The sequence below is a fragment of the Bufo bufo genome, chromosome 4 (genome assembly GCF_905171765.1).
Source record: "Bufo bufo chromosome 4, aBufBuf1.1, whole genome shotgun sequence".
Taxonomy (NCBI): Eukaryota; Metazoa; Chordata; class Amphibia; order Anura; family Bufonidae; genus Bufo; species Bufo bufo.
This window is the reverse complement of record NC_053392.1, coordinates 136,636,409-136,653,244: the sequence shown is the minus strand read 5'-3', so window position 1 is coordinate 136,653,244 and position 16,836 is coordinate 136,636,409. Positions and strand designations below refer to the sequence as shown.

At 42.9% G+C, this 16,836-nt stretch overlaps 1 protein-coding gene across 1 annotated transcript in view; it reads left to right on the top strand.

Annotated features, from left to right (window-relative positions):
* The first annotated feature begins 244 nt into the window (after positions 1–244).
* Positions 245–16,836, top strand: part of SGPP2 (sphingosine-1-phosphate phosphatase 2) — a 65,771-nt gene continuing 49,179 nt past the window's right edge. Inside the window, exon 1 of the mRNA XM_040427994.1 lies at positions 245–518. Coding sequence (XP_040283928.1) covers positions 306–518 — 213 coding nt within the window. The 5' untranslated portion in view covers positions 245–305. The remainder of the gene's footprint in view (positions 519–16,836) is intronic.

Genomic DNA, 16,836 nt, shown 5'->3' with positions numbered 1-16,836 from the left:
TCTATATCCAAGCTGCAGTGGTGCAAGCGCAGAACTGGGTGAACTTGTCTTTGCAGGAAGCTTAATGAGGACGGTTGTTCCCTTGTTGACGCACGTATGATGTGTGTCGTGCGGTCCTAAAGCATTTTGGCAGTGAACGTGTTACTGCTGCAGATGAGTAAAGGTGTGTGCGGGCGCTAGGACCGCCTTGTACACCTGTTTCCCACGGTGTGCATGTAGCCTCTGCTATATCTATGCTGATCAAAGGGCAAAGTAAGGTTTAGATCTATTCTATTGCCTCCTACCCAGTTTCACTTAGGTAGACCATGGCTCTGTCACTGCTGGAAACTCTGCAGGACCCTCAGCTGGTGGCCCAATTCCAAAGGTTCTGTGGTTTGACCCTAAAGACGAAGGGTGAGGCTAATGGAGCAGCTCCAGGGCATAGCTCTGAGAAAACGGCAGGGGTCAAGGGAGTTCCCCAAGAAAATGGCCACGTGCCCTACATCAATGGATCATATACAAATGGAACACATAGACAGGTAAGATTACCTTAAATCCTAATTCTTCTATTAATGATTGTCCACCGGTCAGTGATGTAAAACGAGCCAACGCCTCTAGGTAACATTCTACTTAATTTTTTATAGACGGCTTCCCACGTCATTTTCTGGTGGCCTCTCCACATGCTAGTTCCCTGCAGCCATCAGTCACTTATTTCATACTGAGACATTTGGTTATATATAGAGGTGGGTTTACTGCCATCAGGGTTGCCAACCAGAATTTTTTTCGGGACAAATGATCCCAAAATCCCGGACAGCCAACATTTTTTACGGACAAATTGGAAAACCAGAATGAATGATAAAGATTATAAGTGATACATGTCTATAGCTCAATATACTGATAACACCTCATTACCAGCATTTACTGCGAGCTGTAAAATGATGAGAATTACCACCAAAATACTACAGTACCACCAGCCTAAAAATAAAAAAAATCACACAGACACCTCTATTTATTTATTTTTTGTTCACGGACACAAGAAAAAAGTTACCTATGTTTCCAGAAATTTCTGGACTGTTGTCAACCCTGACTATACTTGTTATACTTGTGCCAAAGTTGTAGCTAGGATAACATGACAACACGATAAACTGGTTTCCAGTCATTTCAGCGTCAATTTTATACGGGTATTTTGGTTCATTATTATCCCCTGTCCAGAGGATAGGGATAACTATTAGATCACGAGAACAGGGGCCCCATATCCTCTGCAGCGCCCCCTGAAATGAACAGAGTGGCTGATCGCACATGCACGTGGCCGTTCCGTTTCTATGGGAGTTCGAGAGATAGGTGAGCGCTCTACGTGGCTACCTCCGAAATTCCCATAGAAATGAATTGAGCGGCCTCCTCATTCATTTCAGGGGGGGGCTGCATGAGGTACGGGGCACCCGTTCTCTAACCAGAATACCCCTTTAAGGCTTCATGCACTCCCTGTGTGCATATATCAGTCTGCAAAATACAAATACCTTCCATTTACACTCCACGTCTTTCTCGCTCCCATCAATAGTAAGGGCTACTCTCATCCGCAATAAGGACCAGAATAGGACATGTTCTAAAATTTGCGCAAAGGTCACACAGATCCACAAAAAATACGGGTGTGTACACGGCCCTATAGAAATGAATGGGTCAGGTGGTGTGCTACCTGCAAAAAGATTAAAAAAAATAAAAATAAAATACCGGTAATAATAAAAAAAAAACGGTCCTGTGCAGCGGTATTCAGGAAAATGCTCCCAAGCTAGTGTCAAAACCTGAGCCCCAGTACAAAGTCACATCACTTAAGGGCGCATTGTGGTCTGTCGCATCAGTATTATTTCCTAGAGGAAAGCAAGAAAATAGTCGTGAAGGTGTCCTAAAAGCTAGTGACATCACCTGCCACCAGAAGTGATGTCACACAGGGTCCATTCACACATCAGTATTTTTGTTTTGCAGATTTTCGTTCCGTTTTTAGCCGATCCGTGTTTCCACAAAAACCTTCAGTTTTTACCAATTGTGCATCCGGTTTTCTGCAAAAAAAACAAACGAGGAGGAATATACTAAAATAAAATTTCTTTCTTTTTCCTGGAAACGGATCCGCAATTGCGGATGGCATATTGATGCATTCCGCACCTCATCTGCATTTTTGCGGACCCGTTGACTACAATGGGACAACGGAACGCATTTTGCGGACAATAGTAGGACAAGCTCAATTTTTTTTTGCGGATCCGCATAACAGAACAAGGGATGCGGAAAGCTCACTGAGTGCTGTCTGTATTTTATGCGGGGCCATTGAAATGAATAAGTCCACATTCCATGCTGCAAATTTGCGGAACAGATGCGGATTACAAAGTACGGACATGTGAATGGACCCTAAAGGCGGCATATATACTATGGGAAGGAAGTATTTATTTGTACAGAGAGATAACTTGTAGAGTAGACGAGCACATACACAGGGGAAGATTTCTCAAACTGGAGTAAAGTAGAACTGGCTTAGTTGCCCATAGCAACCAATCAGATTCCACCTTTCATTTTCCAAAGGAGCTCTGAAAAATGAAAGGTGGAATCTGATTGGTTGCTATGGGCAACTATGCCAGTTTTCCTTTGTCCCGGTTTTGAGAAATCTCCTCAAAGTCTGCATTGCTATTCTGGTTATGTTTTTATTTTTTATTTTTATTTTTTTTGGGGGGGGGGGTTTAAGTATTTTAAGAATGAATTTGACTAATCGGACAGACATCATTGAGCGTTGTTAAGCTGTGTTTGGACCTCATGTGCATGAAATCCACAAAAAAAACGCACATAAATCCGCACTAGTACTTTGGTGCATATTTTTTAAAATGCAATTTTTGGTGTGATTTTTCCACAGATCTCGCCCTACCATTGAAAGGGGTGAAATCCGCATAAGAAAAACGCACCAACAGTTGACGTGCTGAGGATTTCAAAATCTGCACGGCAGTTCAATTTCTGAATCTAAGAAAAAAAAAAAGCGAAGTGACCATGAGATTTGTCTGATCTCATACACTTTGCTGGTCCTGTATTACACTGCTGTTTTTCCTCATGAAAATCCATGTGGAAAAATGCACACAATCCGCATTGTCTGCTTCGCATTGTGCGCCTTCGTATGCGGCAGATTTTGTTGAAGAAAATTTCTACTAATGAAACATGGGGGGTTGTAGAAATCCATGAGCTTTTCCCCAAAACAAACCGTGCATTCCGAGTCAGCATGTTCTGCAAAAAAAAAAAACAGAACATGTCCTATTATTGTCGGCATTACGGACAAGGATAGAACTGTTCTATTAGCCGTTCTTCAGAATGTACATGGCCAGTATCCGTGTTTTGCGGACCACAAAACATCCAGTGGTCGTGAGCATAAGCCCTTAGAGTATCATACGGGGCTGACGAAGCAGAAGGTGAAACCTCGGTTGGGCGCTTGAAACCGACATTATAGCATTGATATGGCTGTTATTTTATCGATTTTGGGAGTATGATGAATTTGCTAGACATATAATCGTGGTTGCGGTGCTTCGCTATTCTCTACCCCATCTCTGGCGGAAAACGGGGAAAGCAGGAGCAGAGCTCTTATTGAAGGCTTCACCGAGTGGAGCAGTGATTTACTACACCTGTAGAATATCTGGAGCTGTGCACAAGCCCCATCTTGTGACGGTTCCTTCCAGTTGATTGATGCCATGAATTCCTGCCTGACTATGGATCTACTGTACTGTAAGTTCAGGAAATACAGACGTCACATGAAGCTTAAACCATTTCTATTGTGTATTTTCTAATTGTAGAATCTTTACCTGATTCGGGGGGCAGACGTACCTTGGGTGCTTTCACGTGTGACAGACTTTATTAGGATACTTCACATCTTCGTCACCCTATCCAGTAGTCTGTTCTGGCAGAGGAACAGACTACCAGATATTACCGTATCTAGCATAGCTGGATACGGCCGAACCACATTAACTATTATAGGATCCGGCGGCTATCTGGCATGAGTGGCGGGTTTCAACCAGATAAAAAAAAGCTACGTGCATGAGTTTTTGTCTGACCAAAACCCTGTACTCCTGCCGTAAACCGGCCAGATCCCCACCGGATTCTATAATAGTCAATATGGTCTGCCAGAACAGACTACCAGATAAGGTAGCACAGATGTGAATGTACCCTACCATAAATTTCTGCGACTGAAAATCAGCTCCATTCAACTGAATAGGTTGCTTTTGGCAGCAAGCACATGGACTTCTACAAGCGGTGTTCAGATGAATGCAATTCGTTTTCAGCCGCAGAAATTTCATATCTACATCTGAGTTGTGAACAGCAGCTCCAGAGGTTTGCCTTACATCATCAGCATGGACATAAGAAACGCCCAAACCGGTCCTTCACGCCATGTCATTGGCACTCCGAGTTTAGCGCAGAGTTCCCATCTACTCCACTTTAAATCCCCATTGGACTGGAAGTGTGATGTATCATCTACACGCATGTAACCGCTACCAGCCAATCAATGGCCTCTGGTGGTGGTGGTCCCATACCATGCCTGCAAATGTCACCTCTGAGGCCAGTATCTGATGTGCGTGGAAATGGCAGGTCACAGTGAAGTCAAGCGAGGAGCAAAAGCAAAGGAGAAGAGAGCTTGACACTCTATCTTGTCATATGAAAGGGTTCTCTGGTCTCTGAGGACCACTTTAACTATGCCCCGCCACTATCTCCCATGGTTAACCTAATGTCATCCTATGTATTAATTTCCAGGTTCTGCAAAATGTGTATTCATATTTCTTGTTATGTAACTATTCAAGTGTAATATGCCTGGTTCACCAGCAGGTGGCAGTATAAATGGCAGAGCTACAGATACAGAGAATGGAGCTTTCTATTCCATTCTAACACCCCCCTCTGTGCTTTCATGGGCATGTCCCACTTGCTGCAGGGAGGGAGGAGCTCTAGTTAGAGGTCAGTCTAGCCTAACCTTCTAGGGGAGAGGTCGAGTTCAGCTTACCCCCTGCTAGGGGAAGGCAGAAGGAGCATGTCCCTGCTGGACAAGCCCTGTCTGAACCAGCTAGAGCACCCTCAGATCTGCTGGATATGGAGGCAGAAGCTGGAAGCCTCTGAAGCCAGGAGTAAAGTTTTCCCTGGACAAAGCTAGAGACAGACCAGATTACAAAGTGAAGTACAGCATAAAGAAGGAGCAGGGTTCTATAGCCAGACTGTTAGCACAGCAGAGCCAGAGAGCAACAGACATAGCAGAGAAGAGCCTGCCTGCCACAGTTGATGCCAAAGCCTGCTGGAAACCAAGACAAAGCCTGTAAATTGTTTGGAGAAAAGCTTATTCAAGTAAAGCTGTTATTGAACTTCATCACAAGGTCTGGACTCAATTTATTATTCATCCCCTATTACTACTACCCACTTTTCTGCGTTCGGAGGGCAATGCCTGGGGTCCAGCATATCCAGGTAGGAGCACCGTGACACGTGCAACACCATTAAGGGACATTTAGGCTACCATACACCACTCTGGCATTCCTACACTTGGGTACCATCTACCACCATATCACTAAAAGGGGCCCTGTGCCCTTGTTGCTTCTGGCGTCTGTTGCAACTGGCGTCACGACAAATATGTACTTTAAGAAGTTTAAGATCCCTTGCTGTGCGCCCGACGTTTACCGCACATCCCCACACATAATTTCAGATCCTCATAGGATGTCCACATATCTCTGACCTGCTTTCTCGATACATCCCCACATGTAATCTCAGATCCTCACAGGACCTCCTCCTCGGTTTTCCTCTAATCTGTTCTTCACACAATCGCCTCCAAGTTTTCTCATGTGCCTCTCCCCTACTCTGGAACCACACCAACACATCAGACTCTCCCCCAACATCCAAACCTTCAAGAGTAACCTGAAAAACCACCTTTTGCAGGAAAGCCTACCAATTGCAATAGCATGCTACTCCACACAGCCACATGAGCACGCCCCATATGAACACAGGAAGAGGGGCCAAGCCGTCAGGCAGAAGGGGCAGAGCAAGCCTAGCGGGAAGGGGATAGAACGAGTTTGGTCTGCACCATTGGGAAGCCAAAACCTAAAGCCTCATTCACACGTCCGTGTCGGTGCTCAAATCCGTGAGAAGGTGGTCAGTGATGCATCCGTGAAGGATCCGTCTTGGGTCCGTGGGTCCGTTTTTTGCTGTCCGTGTTTCACTGACACTGAACAGCTGAAAAATAATTTTCAAAGCATTTCTTCTTAATGATCCGTAAAATACGGATGCAACACGGATGGCATCCATGTTTTTCACGGACCCATAGACTATAATGGGCGTGAGGGATCCGGGAACACGACCAAGATAGGACATGCATCCGTGCTAAAACACTGATGTGTGAATACACACATTCAAATGAATGGGGACGTGTGCTGTCCGTGGAGAACACGTACGTGAAACACTGACGCGTGAATGAGGCTTAAGACTTGTAAGTGAAGCAGCATCAGCCACGGTCGGTCGCTGTAACACAGGCTGGATAGATGTCTTTTGTTCACACAAGTGTATGCAATCCCTTTCCAGATTGAAAATTCCCCAGTCACGCTGATCATAGATGGTCACATTGCTAGGATCCAACAGTCAGTTCTAGAAATCCATGCGCTTTTCCCCAAAACAAACCGTGCATTCCGAGTCAGCATGTTCTGCAAAAAAAAAAAACTGAATATGTCCTATTATTCTCGGCATTACGGACAAGGATAGAACTGTTCTATTAGGGGCCAGCTGTTCCGTTCTGCAGAATGTACATGGCCAGTATCCGTGTTTTGCGGACCACAAAACATCCAGGGGTCGTGAGCATAATCCCTTAGAGTCACCCTAGGAGATCAATCAGTGTCCATGTTTTACCTACATATTGCAATACATTATAGTGGGCATATGCTATAGAAAAACTTCCTGTATTAAAAAATATTACCAAAATAATTTTCAATATATAAAATAAAGGGTCTTTTATAATAATAATCTTATGCAGTGTCAGCCTTGATAACTCAGAACCTGTGTGTTTGTCAACTGTATTACCATCCATTTTTGTTTTTTTGTTTTTTACCTTTATGCTGCAGATGCAATCTGAGATCTGAATTGGTTTCTACAGTAGTACTTGAAAGTTTGTGATCCTTTTAGAATTTTCTATATTTCTGCATAAATTTGACCTAAAACTACATCAAATTTTCACACGGATCCTAAAAAAGTAGATCAAGATAACCAAATCTAACAAATGAGTCAAAATATTAGACTCCTTTTATTTATTGAGGTTGCTATGTGACATTATTGCTTACATTTTAATGGCTAACAAAAATAGATCATCCCTGCAATACTCTTACTTTGTTTCTCTTAGGCCTCTTGCACACAAATGTATTAGTTCTGTTCCGTGCATTGGGGACCGCAATTTGCTATCCCCAATGCACGGGCAACGTCAACTTGAATGGGTCCGTGATCCGTCCGATCCGCTAAAAGATAGAACAAGTTTTTCTTTTTAGGGTGGAACTGGACCCCAAGGAAGCACTCCGTAGTGCTTCCGTACCGCATCGCATCTCCGGATTTGCTATCATTTTGCCCATGGATTTCCAGATCCGGCAAGCAGTTCCGACGACGGAACTGCCTGCCGGATCTTCACAACGCAAGTGTGAAAGTACCATTAGTAAGAGAACTAAACTTATTTATGGGGAAAATTTGGCTTCTACCTCAGTGTTTTTTTTTTTTGTTTTTTTTTTGCCTTTCTCTGGATCAACTTGCAGGATAACAGGCCGAACTGGATGGACAAATGTCTTTTTTCGGCCTTATATACTATGTTACTATGGAGGTCAATGATCTAATGGCCACCTTCACACAGTCAGTAATAGATCAGTGTTTGTAAGCCAGAACCAGAAGTGGAACCTACATAGAGAAAATATAATGGAAATATTTGTGCCTGTTCTGTGTTTTGGACCCACTCCTCTTTTTAGCTTATGGCTTAGGAAGAAGAGTTGTTGATGCTCATAAGGCTGTAAAAGGTTATAAAATCTCTAAAGAGTTTAGACTCCACTAATCCACAGTCAGACAGACTATGTACAAATGGAGGAAATTTAAGACCATTATTACCCTCCCCAGGAGTGGTCGGGGTCATATATATGCAGAAATACGGATAATGCTGACAGGGTCACAAACTTTCAAGCACCACTGTATTTGAAGTATATAGCCATCATACAACATCTCATTGAGCATCATGTCCCTTGGGTAATACATAATACAATGTAGCGTGCATGTTGCAAATGTGCTGTCGCAAAAGCAAGTCTTAAAAACACAGTTTTGAAGTGCAAAATGTAAACAACATTTTCACATATTATGTTCCACTTTCACCCAGGACAAGTAGGTTCTCATTATGAAAGCTTTAAAACCCCCATGGCACCTGCTAAAATTTGGCACAACTTAAAAGATATTTGCAGTTTCCACCCGGGCAGCTTATGTAAATGTCTCTAAAACTAAGACTAAAATAAGTAGTTTTTCTTTTTTGCACACATGGACATGTTGCAAACATACAAGTACCTGCATGAAATGATCCGGCTTGTGCACTTTATAACCACATTGTATAGTATCCACTCATGGTTAGTATACACTAGAGCAGTGATGCTCAACCTGCGGCCCTGTTGCAAAACTACAACTCCCAGCATGCCTGGACAGCCTACAGCTATTAGGGAATGTTGGGCGTTGTCGTTTTGCAACAGCTGGAGGGCTGCAGGTTGAGCATCCCTGCACTAGAAGGTCTATGGGTACTGTTCAGAGTCTTGTCAGGGATAAAAAAGATTGGAAAAGTAGAATTTAATGCCTTGTAGTACAACCTACAGTTAGGTCCATATATAATTGGGCACTGACACCATTTTTAAAATTTTTTTTTTTTACCTGTTTACTAAAACATATTCAAGTTATATAATGGACATAAAGTCCAGACTTTTAGCTTTCATTTGAGGGTATCCACATTAAAACTGGATGAAGGGTTTAGGAGTTTCAGCTCCTTTACATGTGGCACCCTGTTTTTAAAGGGACCAAAAGTAATCAGACAATTGACTCAGAGGCTGTTTCATGGGCAGGTGTGGGCAATTCCTTCATGATTTCATTCTCAATTAAGCACATAAAAGGCCTGGAGTTGATTTGAGGTATGGTGCTTGCATTTTGAAGATTTTGCTGAGAAGTGAACATGCGGTCAAAGGAGCTCTCCATGCAGGCGAAACAAGCCATCCTTCATCTTCAAAAACAGATAAAACCCATCTGAGAAATTGCTACACTATTAGGAGTGGCAAAATCTACAGTTTGGTCCATCCTCAGAAAGAAAGCACTGGTGACCAACAATGCAAAAAGACCTGGACTCCCACGGAAGACAACAGTGGTGGATGATCGCAGAATAATTACAATGGTGAAGAGAAACCCCTTCACAACAGCCAACCAAGTGATCAACACTCTCCAGGATACAGGTGTATCAATATCCAAATCTACCATAAAGAGAAGACTGCATGAAAGTAAATACAGAGGGTTCACTGCACGGTACAAGCCATGCATAAGCCTCAAGAATAAGAAGGCTAGATTGGACTTTGCTCAAAAACATGTTTAAAAAAAAAAAAACAGCACACTTCTGGAAGAACATTCTTTGGACAGATGAAACCAAGATCAACCTCTACCAGAATGATGAAAAGAAAAAAGTATGGTGAAGGCATGGTACAGCTCATGATCCAAAGCATACCACATCATCTGTAAAACACGGCGGAGGCAGTGTGATGGCTTGGGCATGCATGGCTGCCAGTGGCACTGGGTCCCTAGTGTTTATTGATGATGTGACACAGGACAGATGCAGCCGGATGAATTCTGGGGTTTTCAGAGACATACTGTGTGCTCAAATCCAGCCAAACTGATTGGTCGACGTTTCATAATAGATATGGACAATGACCCAAAACATAAAGCCAAAGCAACCCAGGAGTTTATTAAAGCAAAGAAGTGGAATATTCTTGAATTGCCAAGTCAGTCACCGATCTGAACCCAATAGAGCATTTCACTTGTTAAAGACTAAACTTCAGACAGAAAGGCCCACAAAACAAACAGCAACTGAAAACCGCTGCAGTAAAGGCCTGGCAGAGCATTAAAAAGGAGGAAACACCGCGTCTGGTGATGTCCATGAGTTCAAGACCTCAGGCAGTCATTAACATTTAATTTCCAATTATCGAATTTGTCCAATTACTTTTGAGCCCCTGAAATTTAGGGATTGAGTTTAAAAATCGCTTTAGTTCCTCACATTTTTATGCAATAATTTTGTGGCAATTTAAATTTTTTACCAAATCCAGAAGTGGGTTGGAAGGGAATGAAAAACATAAAGGAAGGGCTTCTGCTTCTGGCTTTGTCTCCAAAAACTGCCACATAAAGCAGTGTGTGACACCACCCTTAGGCCCCTTTCATACGAGCGAGTTCCACGCATTGGAATTGCAGTGTGAGCACCTGTCCTGACCTCCCAGCACTGACGTGGTTCGTATAGCATTATATTGATCTATGATGCTATGTAACCCTTAAGCCCATTTCACACGAGCAAGTTTTCTGCGCGGGTGCAATGCGTGACGTGAATGCATTGCATCCGCTCTGAATCTGGACCCATTCATTTTAATGGGTCTGTGTACATGAGCGTTGCTTTTCACGCATTACTTCTGTGTTGCGTGAAAGTCGCAGCATGTTCTATATTCTGTGTTTTTCACGCAGCCCTGGCCCCATAGAAGTGAATGGGGCTGCGTGAAAAACGCATTGCATCCGGAAGCGTTCCGTTGTAAATGCAAGTAACTTAGCAACAGTGAAGGGATTTTAGACAGGAAATTGAGTTTGCCAGCGTCTGGCTCCAGGCAGTGCAGTGTGAGAAGTTTGTTTGGAGAGTCTCCTGCCCTTGCGGACCTATTTCAACATGTCCAAGCCACCCAAATCCATGGACGTCAAGAGGCTCATTGTCCTCGTGGAGGAGAGGCCCTGCATTTGGGATACAAGGTCGGGGGAATACCACGACCGGTACAAAAAGGATGCAGCATAGGTGGAAATAACCCTGGAGCTGTTTACCACTATATGGGAGAAAACGAAAGGCCAGAGTTTGGGTAAGTAGCCAATCTATACGTGTGATACTTGCTGTCCTCCCTAGCATAGCACATGTCATACGTTTGTCCTCTGTATGATTGTATTTTTTGCTAAATTTAGCTTTTCTTGTCTTTTTATTAAAAGTGGATGAAGCCAAGAATCGGTGGCGGAGCTGCAGGGACCAGTTCAGGAAGGAGATGCAGCATCAAGGCCACCTAAGAAAAAACCCTACATGTTTAGGGAACAACTCATGTGAAGTGATGGAACTGCGTCCGTAAGTTAATTATAAACACTGACCACTACATGTTTATCAGTACACACTGTATGTTGTCTATGTTAGCAATGTGATTTTTATTTATTTTTTAACAATTTGTAAATTAGAAATGTCATAGTTGCCGATAGAAACCAAGCCGATTTTTCCTTTCATTAGCAAAAGTAGGTGAACAACATTGCAAGTGGAATCAGATTTTTTGCTATGGACAGCTATGCCACTTCTAATTTCCCCAATTTTGCTACATGACCACATATGTAATATGTTGGTTAGTTCATGTAATACTATGTGCTAAATGTATTTTTTGTACTGATGATAGTAATAAGTAGTGATGAGCAGCAGGGATCATATTCGAATTCACTATATTTTGCAAATATTTTTTAGAATATTCGCGAATATTAGCGACTTCGAATATTCGTTATATTTACATTTTTTTACTCGTAAAATCAGGAATGTAATTGCATAATATGTGAATATTACGCGTTCAAAACAGGCGTGCGTCAAAAAGGAATATATAGCACTATATTCGATATAGTGCTATATATTTGTGTTTTAGAATATTCGTAATTTTTTTTTTTCATCTGAAGTTATGATTCCTCCCTGCTTAAGTTGCTTGTCAAGCAATTTAAGCAGGGCGGAATCATGACTTCAGATGGAAAAAAATGCTGAATATTCTAGAAAACTAATATATAGCACTATATTCATTATAGTGCTATATATTTCTTTTTGACCCACGCCTGTATTGAACACGTAATATTTGCATATTACGCAATCATTACATTGCCGATTTTTCGAGTAAAAAAAAAATAAAAATTACGAATATTCGAAAAAAGAATATTTAGCAAAATATTTGCAAATTCTCGAAGTTGGGAAATTTGCGATAAATATTCGTAATTCGAATATTTGCGCTCAACACTAGTAATATGTGACGTGACTATTTTCTTTTTTAAGTGTGTTCATATATTATTTTACATGTTCAGTTTTTTTTTTTTTTTAATTGTGAAGAACGGAGGACAACCTAGAGGAGGAAGCAAAAGAGTCTGCTCTCCAGCGCCTACAATGAGGACACTCCATCTGGGCCACCTCCTACAGAGTGCTGAAGGACCCCGCACCACTGCAACCACGCTTCCCACTTCGGGAGTTGGATTTCCCTCACCCCCCCCCCCCACTTTGCCTCTACCCAGCCAGCGAAGAAGACGGGCCATGCCTCCTGCTGAAGCTCTGGTCAATAGCCAGGTACTGGACTATTTGTCTAGGGCCCGGCAGGAGGACCACTAAGACCTTTATGGCCGAAGTCTGGCCCATTATTTGCGGAGGCTGGCTCCAGAACAATTACTGAGAACCAAAGCGGCTCTCAGAATCGTTCTGGATGCAGCCACTCCGCCAAATGACCCCACTGAGATGTTTGTGGCCCTGGAGAATTGGCGCACCCATGGGCACATGTCTGGCCCCCGCCCAATGCCAATTTCACAGGGTCCCACTCAGTTTGCTAGTACAAGGGAACATTATGGCAAACCAAGTCTGCCATGTGGCCAACCATATCACCCTCTTCATCCTAAGCTGGGCCATCTCTGCACTCTGGCCCCCCTGCACAACCCTCCTACCATGGCCCTCAGTTTCATAGTCCCCCATTGCCACCTGGGCATTTTTTTAATTTGTAATTTTTCTTTTCTATAATTTATTTATTGGCGAAAAAAGTCAATTTGACTAATCTGTGTTTGAATAAACAGGGTTTTATTTTCATGAATTTTGTTTGTTCTCTTTATTATATACAGTGTATAATGATATTTATGTAGCACAAACACATAGACCAGATTAATAATTGTAAACGTTTAATATACATTAATATAACCCAAATACACTTACTATATAAATCTGATTTCTCAATCATTTACACACACTAATATTAATGTGGTTATAAACAATATAAAAAAAATTAATACACTTTATTCAACATATTTTTATTTATAATACATATCTTCCAAACATTCCAAATAAAATATGTCCATTAAGCACACGATAGTAAACACAATACAGATGGAGTTTACTGACATGACACATGTAATGATAGTTTTTATTAATTCATATTGAGGCCAACTACAGCTTTATTATTGAGGATGGTGAAACATGCATACATTTAGTGCTAACAATTACACTTTATATTAAAGGGAGTCTTTCACCTAAAATGACCATTATACACCACAAACATCATGATATCTATTATATTCCCCATATCATAATCTTACCTTTCATATTGCTGACCATTGCCTATTTTCTCTTAAACGCTTTTAATCCATAAGCTTATTAGGTTCTGAAGGTGCCCAGGGGCGGCGTTCATGCGGCTGGTGCCCATGCCCCACGGCGCTGTTCAAATCAAACCCCTCCCCTTTCACCCCTCTGGCCCGCCCTAGTTTTTTTAGATTCTATCCTCCTGTCATTGTTAAATCCGGCACCTGTGCCGTTCAACATAATCCTTGCGCTTGCGCACTCCATTACCCACTAGGGCAGAGGCAGCAGAGCGTTTAATGCGCATTCGCCGGCCCGTACCTCCCGATGTAGCTGGAGGAAGTAAACTGCCGCAAGATCGGGATGCCGGATTTATCAATGACTAGAGGATGGAATCTGATGAACCTAGGGCGGGCCAGAGGGGTGAAAGGGGAGGGGTTTGATTTGAACAGCGGGGCATGGGCACCAGCCGCATGAACGCCGCCCCTGGGCACCTTCAGAACCTAATTAGCTTATGGAATAAAAGCGTTTTTAAGAGAAAATAGGCAATGGACAGCAATATGAAAGGTAAGATTATAATATGGGAATATAATGGATATCATGATGTTTATGGCGTATAATGGTCATTTTAGGTGAAAGACTCCCTTTAATGAGGTATTAGTACATATTTCACATACCGTGTTCTAAGCAAAATATGTAAGCTCGCAACCCACGTCAAGGGTCCTCATTATCTTGCGAGTCCCTAACAAAAAAATACTAAAACTAACTAAAAATTAACCATCCAGGTTGTGAAAAAAAAACTAAACATGGCAACTACAACCTTCCATGTGTCGAGTACTACTGCTGGAAAAGGAATAAACTGATAGGGGACATAAAATAATCAGAAAACAACTCCCTCACTCTCAGTCCAGTAGATCCTAATCTTCCAAGTTGGAAAGTGTCTCTTCCAGATGGCGGACTATATACTTCGGTGTTTTCATCAGGTGTCGACTCATAGGTGCGTATGTAGTTGTGCAGCACTACACACGCTTTGATGACCACATTCACATTTTCGGGAGCCAGTTGTATGGCCGAATGAAAAAAAAACGCCATTTGAAAAAATACCAAAGGCACACTCCACAATCCCTCTGGCCCTACTTAGACAATTGCGCCTCTTTTCATTCAAACCTCGCCTTGGAAAGGGACGCATGAGGTGGGTAGAAAGGGCAAAACCCTCGTCACCTACAGCCACATAGGGTGCATGTGGACCAGAGAAGCCAGGTAGGTTTGCTGGCTGTGGTACGTCCAGTTGGTTGGACTGAAGCCACCGACTTTTTCTGGAAGCCCTGAAGATGCGAGCATCTGCAGTACTTCTATAGGACCCAATATCTACAATTATAAACCTGTAGTTTGTGTCAGCCAAGGCCAACAAAACTACAGAGAAAAACTGTTTATAGTTATAGAATCGGAACCCTGAGTTCGGTGGCTTCTTAACCGTATGTGCTTTCCGTCAAGGACACCTATACAATTTGGGAATTGAGCCCTCTCCAGGAATCCCTGACCTATATCAAGCTACTGCTGCCTGGTTGGATGTGGCAGCACCGAAGCTTTCAGTCTCAACCAAATGGTGGCTTATGTAGCCCGTACCACGCCAGCAATTGTGGAGGTCCCCATTCTAAACTCAAAATGTAACGACGAAAAAGAGTTGCCAGTCGCCAGATATCTGAAATGAAAAACAAATACTGATTAGCACCAAAAGACCACATGTTTTAAAATCTTCAGCATTACTTATAAGTATTTCATGGCAATGTGTCTGGCAAGATGAAATAAAATTATACCATACAACAAGATTGGGACTCAATACTTTATATTGAAATACACTTTAAAGTAAGGAAAACCGTTTAGCTACATCAACTTCCAGACATTTACCATATACACACAGGTGATGTATCCTCATCATTACAGCCAGGATTTGAACCCACCCCCCCTCCCCCCCCGGATCTTGAATCTGGTGTTGACTAATAAATGACTTGGTAGTACACCAAATGACTGGATAAAAAATGTCCGGGGCAAAAGCTCACACAGCTTCTTACTGTAAATGTAAAATATACAATACTTGTGTACTACTGTTAAGTACTTATACATAGAACAGGTAAAGTTCTGAAAATACACAGGCCACAGACCAAACTGCTATGTATTGGCAAACAGTGGGTCGGATAATAGTCTTACCTTAAAGTAATAATAAGACGTTCTTCAGGTGACACACTCCGCCGCATGTTGGTGTCCTGGAAAGTCGAGGCAGGCCGCAACTCCCCCAACAGCCAATCAAACGTAGCCACCGACATGCGGCAATAATTAAAGAACTTAACAGGGTGCGCACGGAGGTCAGAGTACAAACAAAAAAAATTGCCCTTTGCTGGCCCGCTGTGAAATTATAGGATGCACCCACATCCGCTTCCTCCTCTATCATTTCTGGCCGCTCTCCAAAACAACGGAAGACGGATGGAGTTCATGACCTTTTATTTAACATGATCCGTCTTGGCCATGTTAAAGATAATACAACCGGATCTGTTCATAACAGATGCAGACGGTTGTATTATCAGTAACGGAAGCGTTTTTGCTGAGCAAAACCGCTAGTGTAAAAGTAGCCTAATGTAGTCAGGCAGGTAATGTTCTCCTGGCATTCACCAACCCAGACTCCTCCATGAGACCGTCAGGTAGAGAAGCTTGATGCATCACTCCATAGAACATTTCTAATGGTGGCCTGCTTTACACCAATCCATCTGACACTTAGCATTGTGCTTGGTGGTGTAAGGCTTGCATGTGCAGCTGGGAGGAGGATAGGAGTGGTAGTTGTGGCACTGATAGGGGTGGTAGTGGTTCACGGTGGCTGTCCTCACACTGGTGCTCCCCGGGGCCATGCAGCAGTGAATGGAGTGTGCACCCTTTCTTCCTTGGGCCTTTTGGGGACTCCTGCCTGCTAGTAGTTGGAGTGCCTTTGATGGTGAACATTTGGCAGGGTGCCAGGCAGGAGAGCATGTGCAGGGCAGCATAATGGCAGCGGTGCAAGGCAATATTCAGGCCCTTGTAGGGGTAACAAATCGAATGTTCTTTACTGAGATAGTCTAATCAGTTCATACACAGACACTGGTAGCATTCAGTTCAGTCTAGGCCGGGGGTCGGCAACCCGCGGCTCCACCTTTGCTGCGGCTCCGGTAGTGTGTCATGCGGGCCGGAGTCTTTCAGTGGCTGCGGCGCGCTCCTGAAGAATG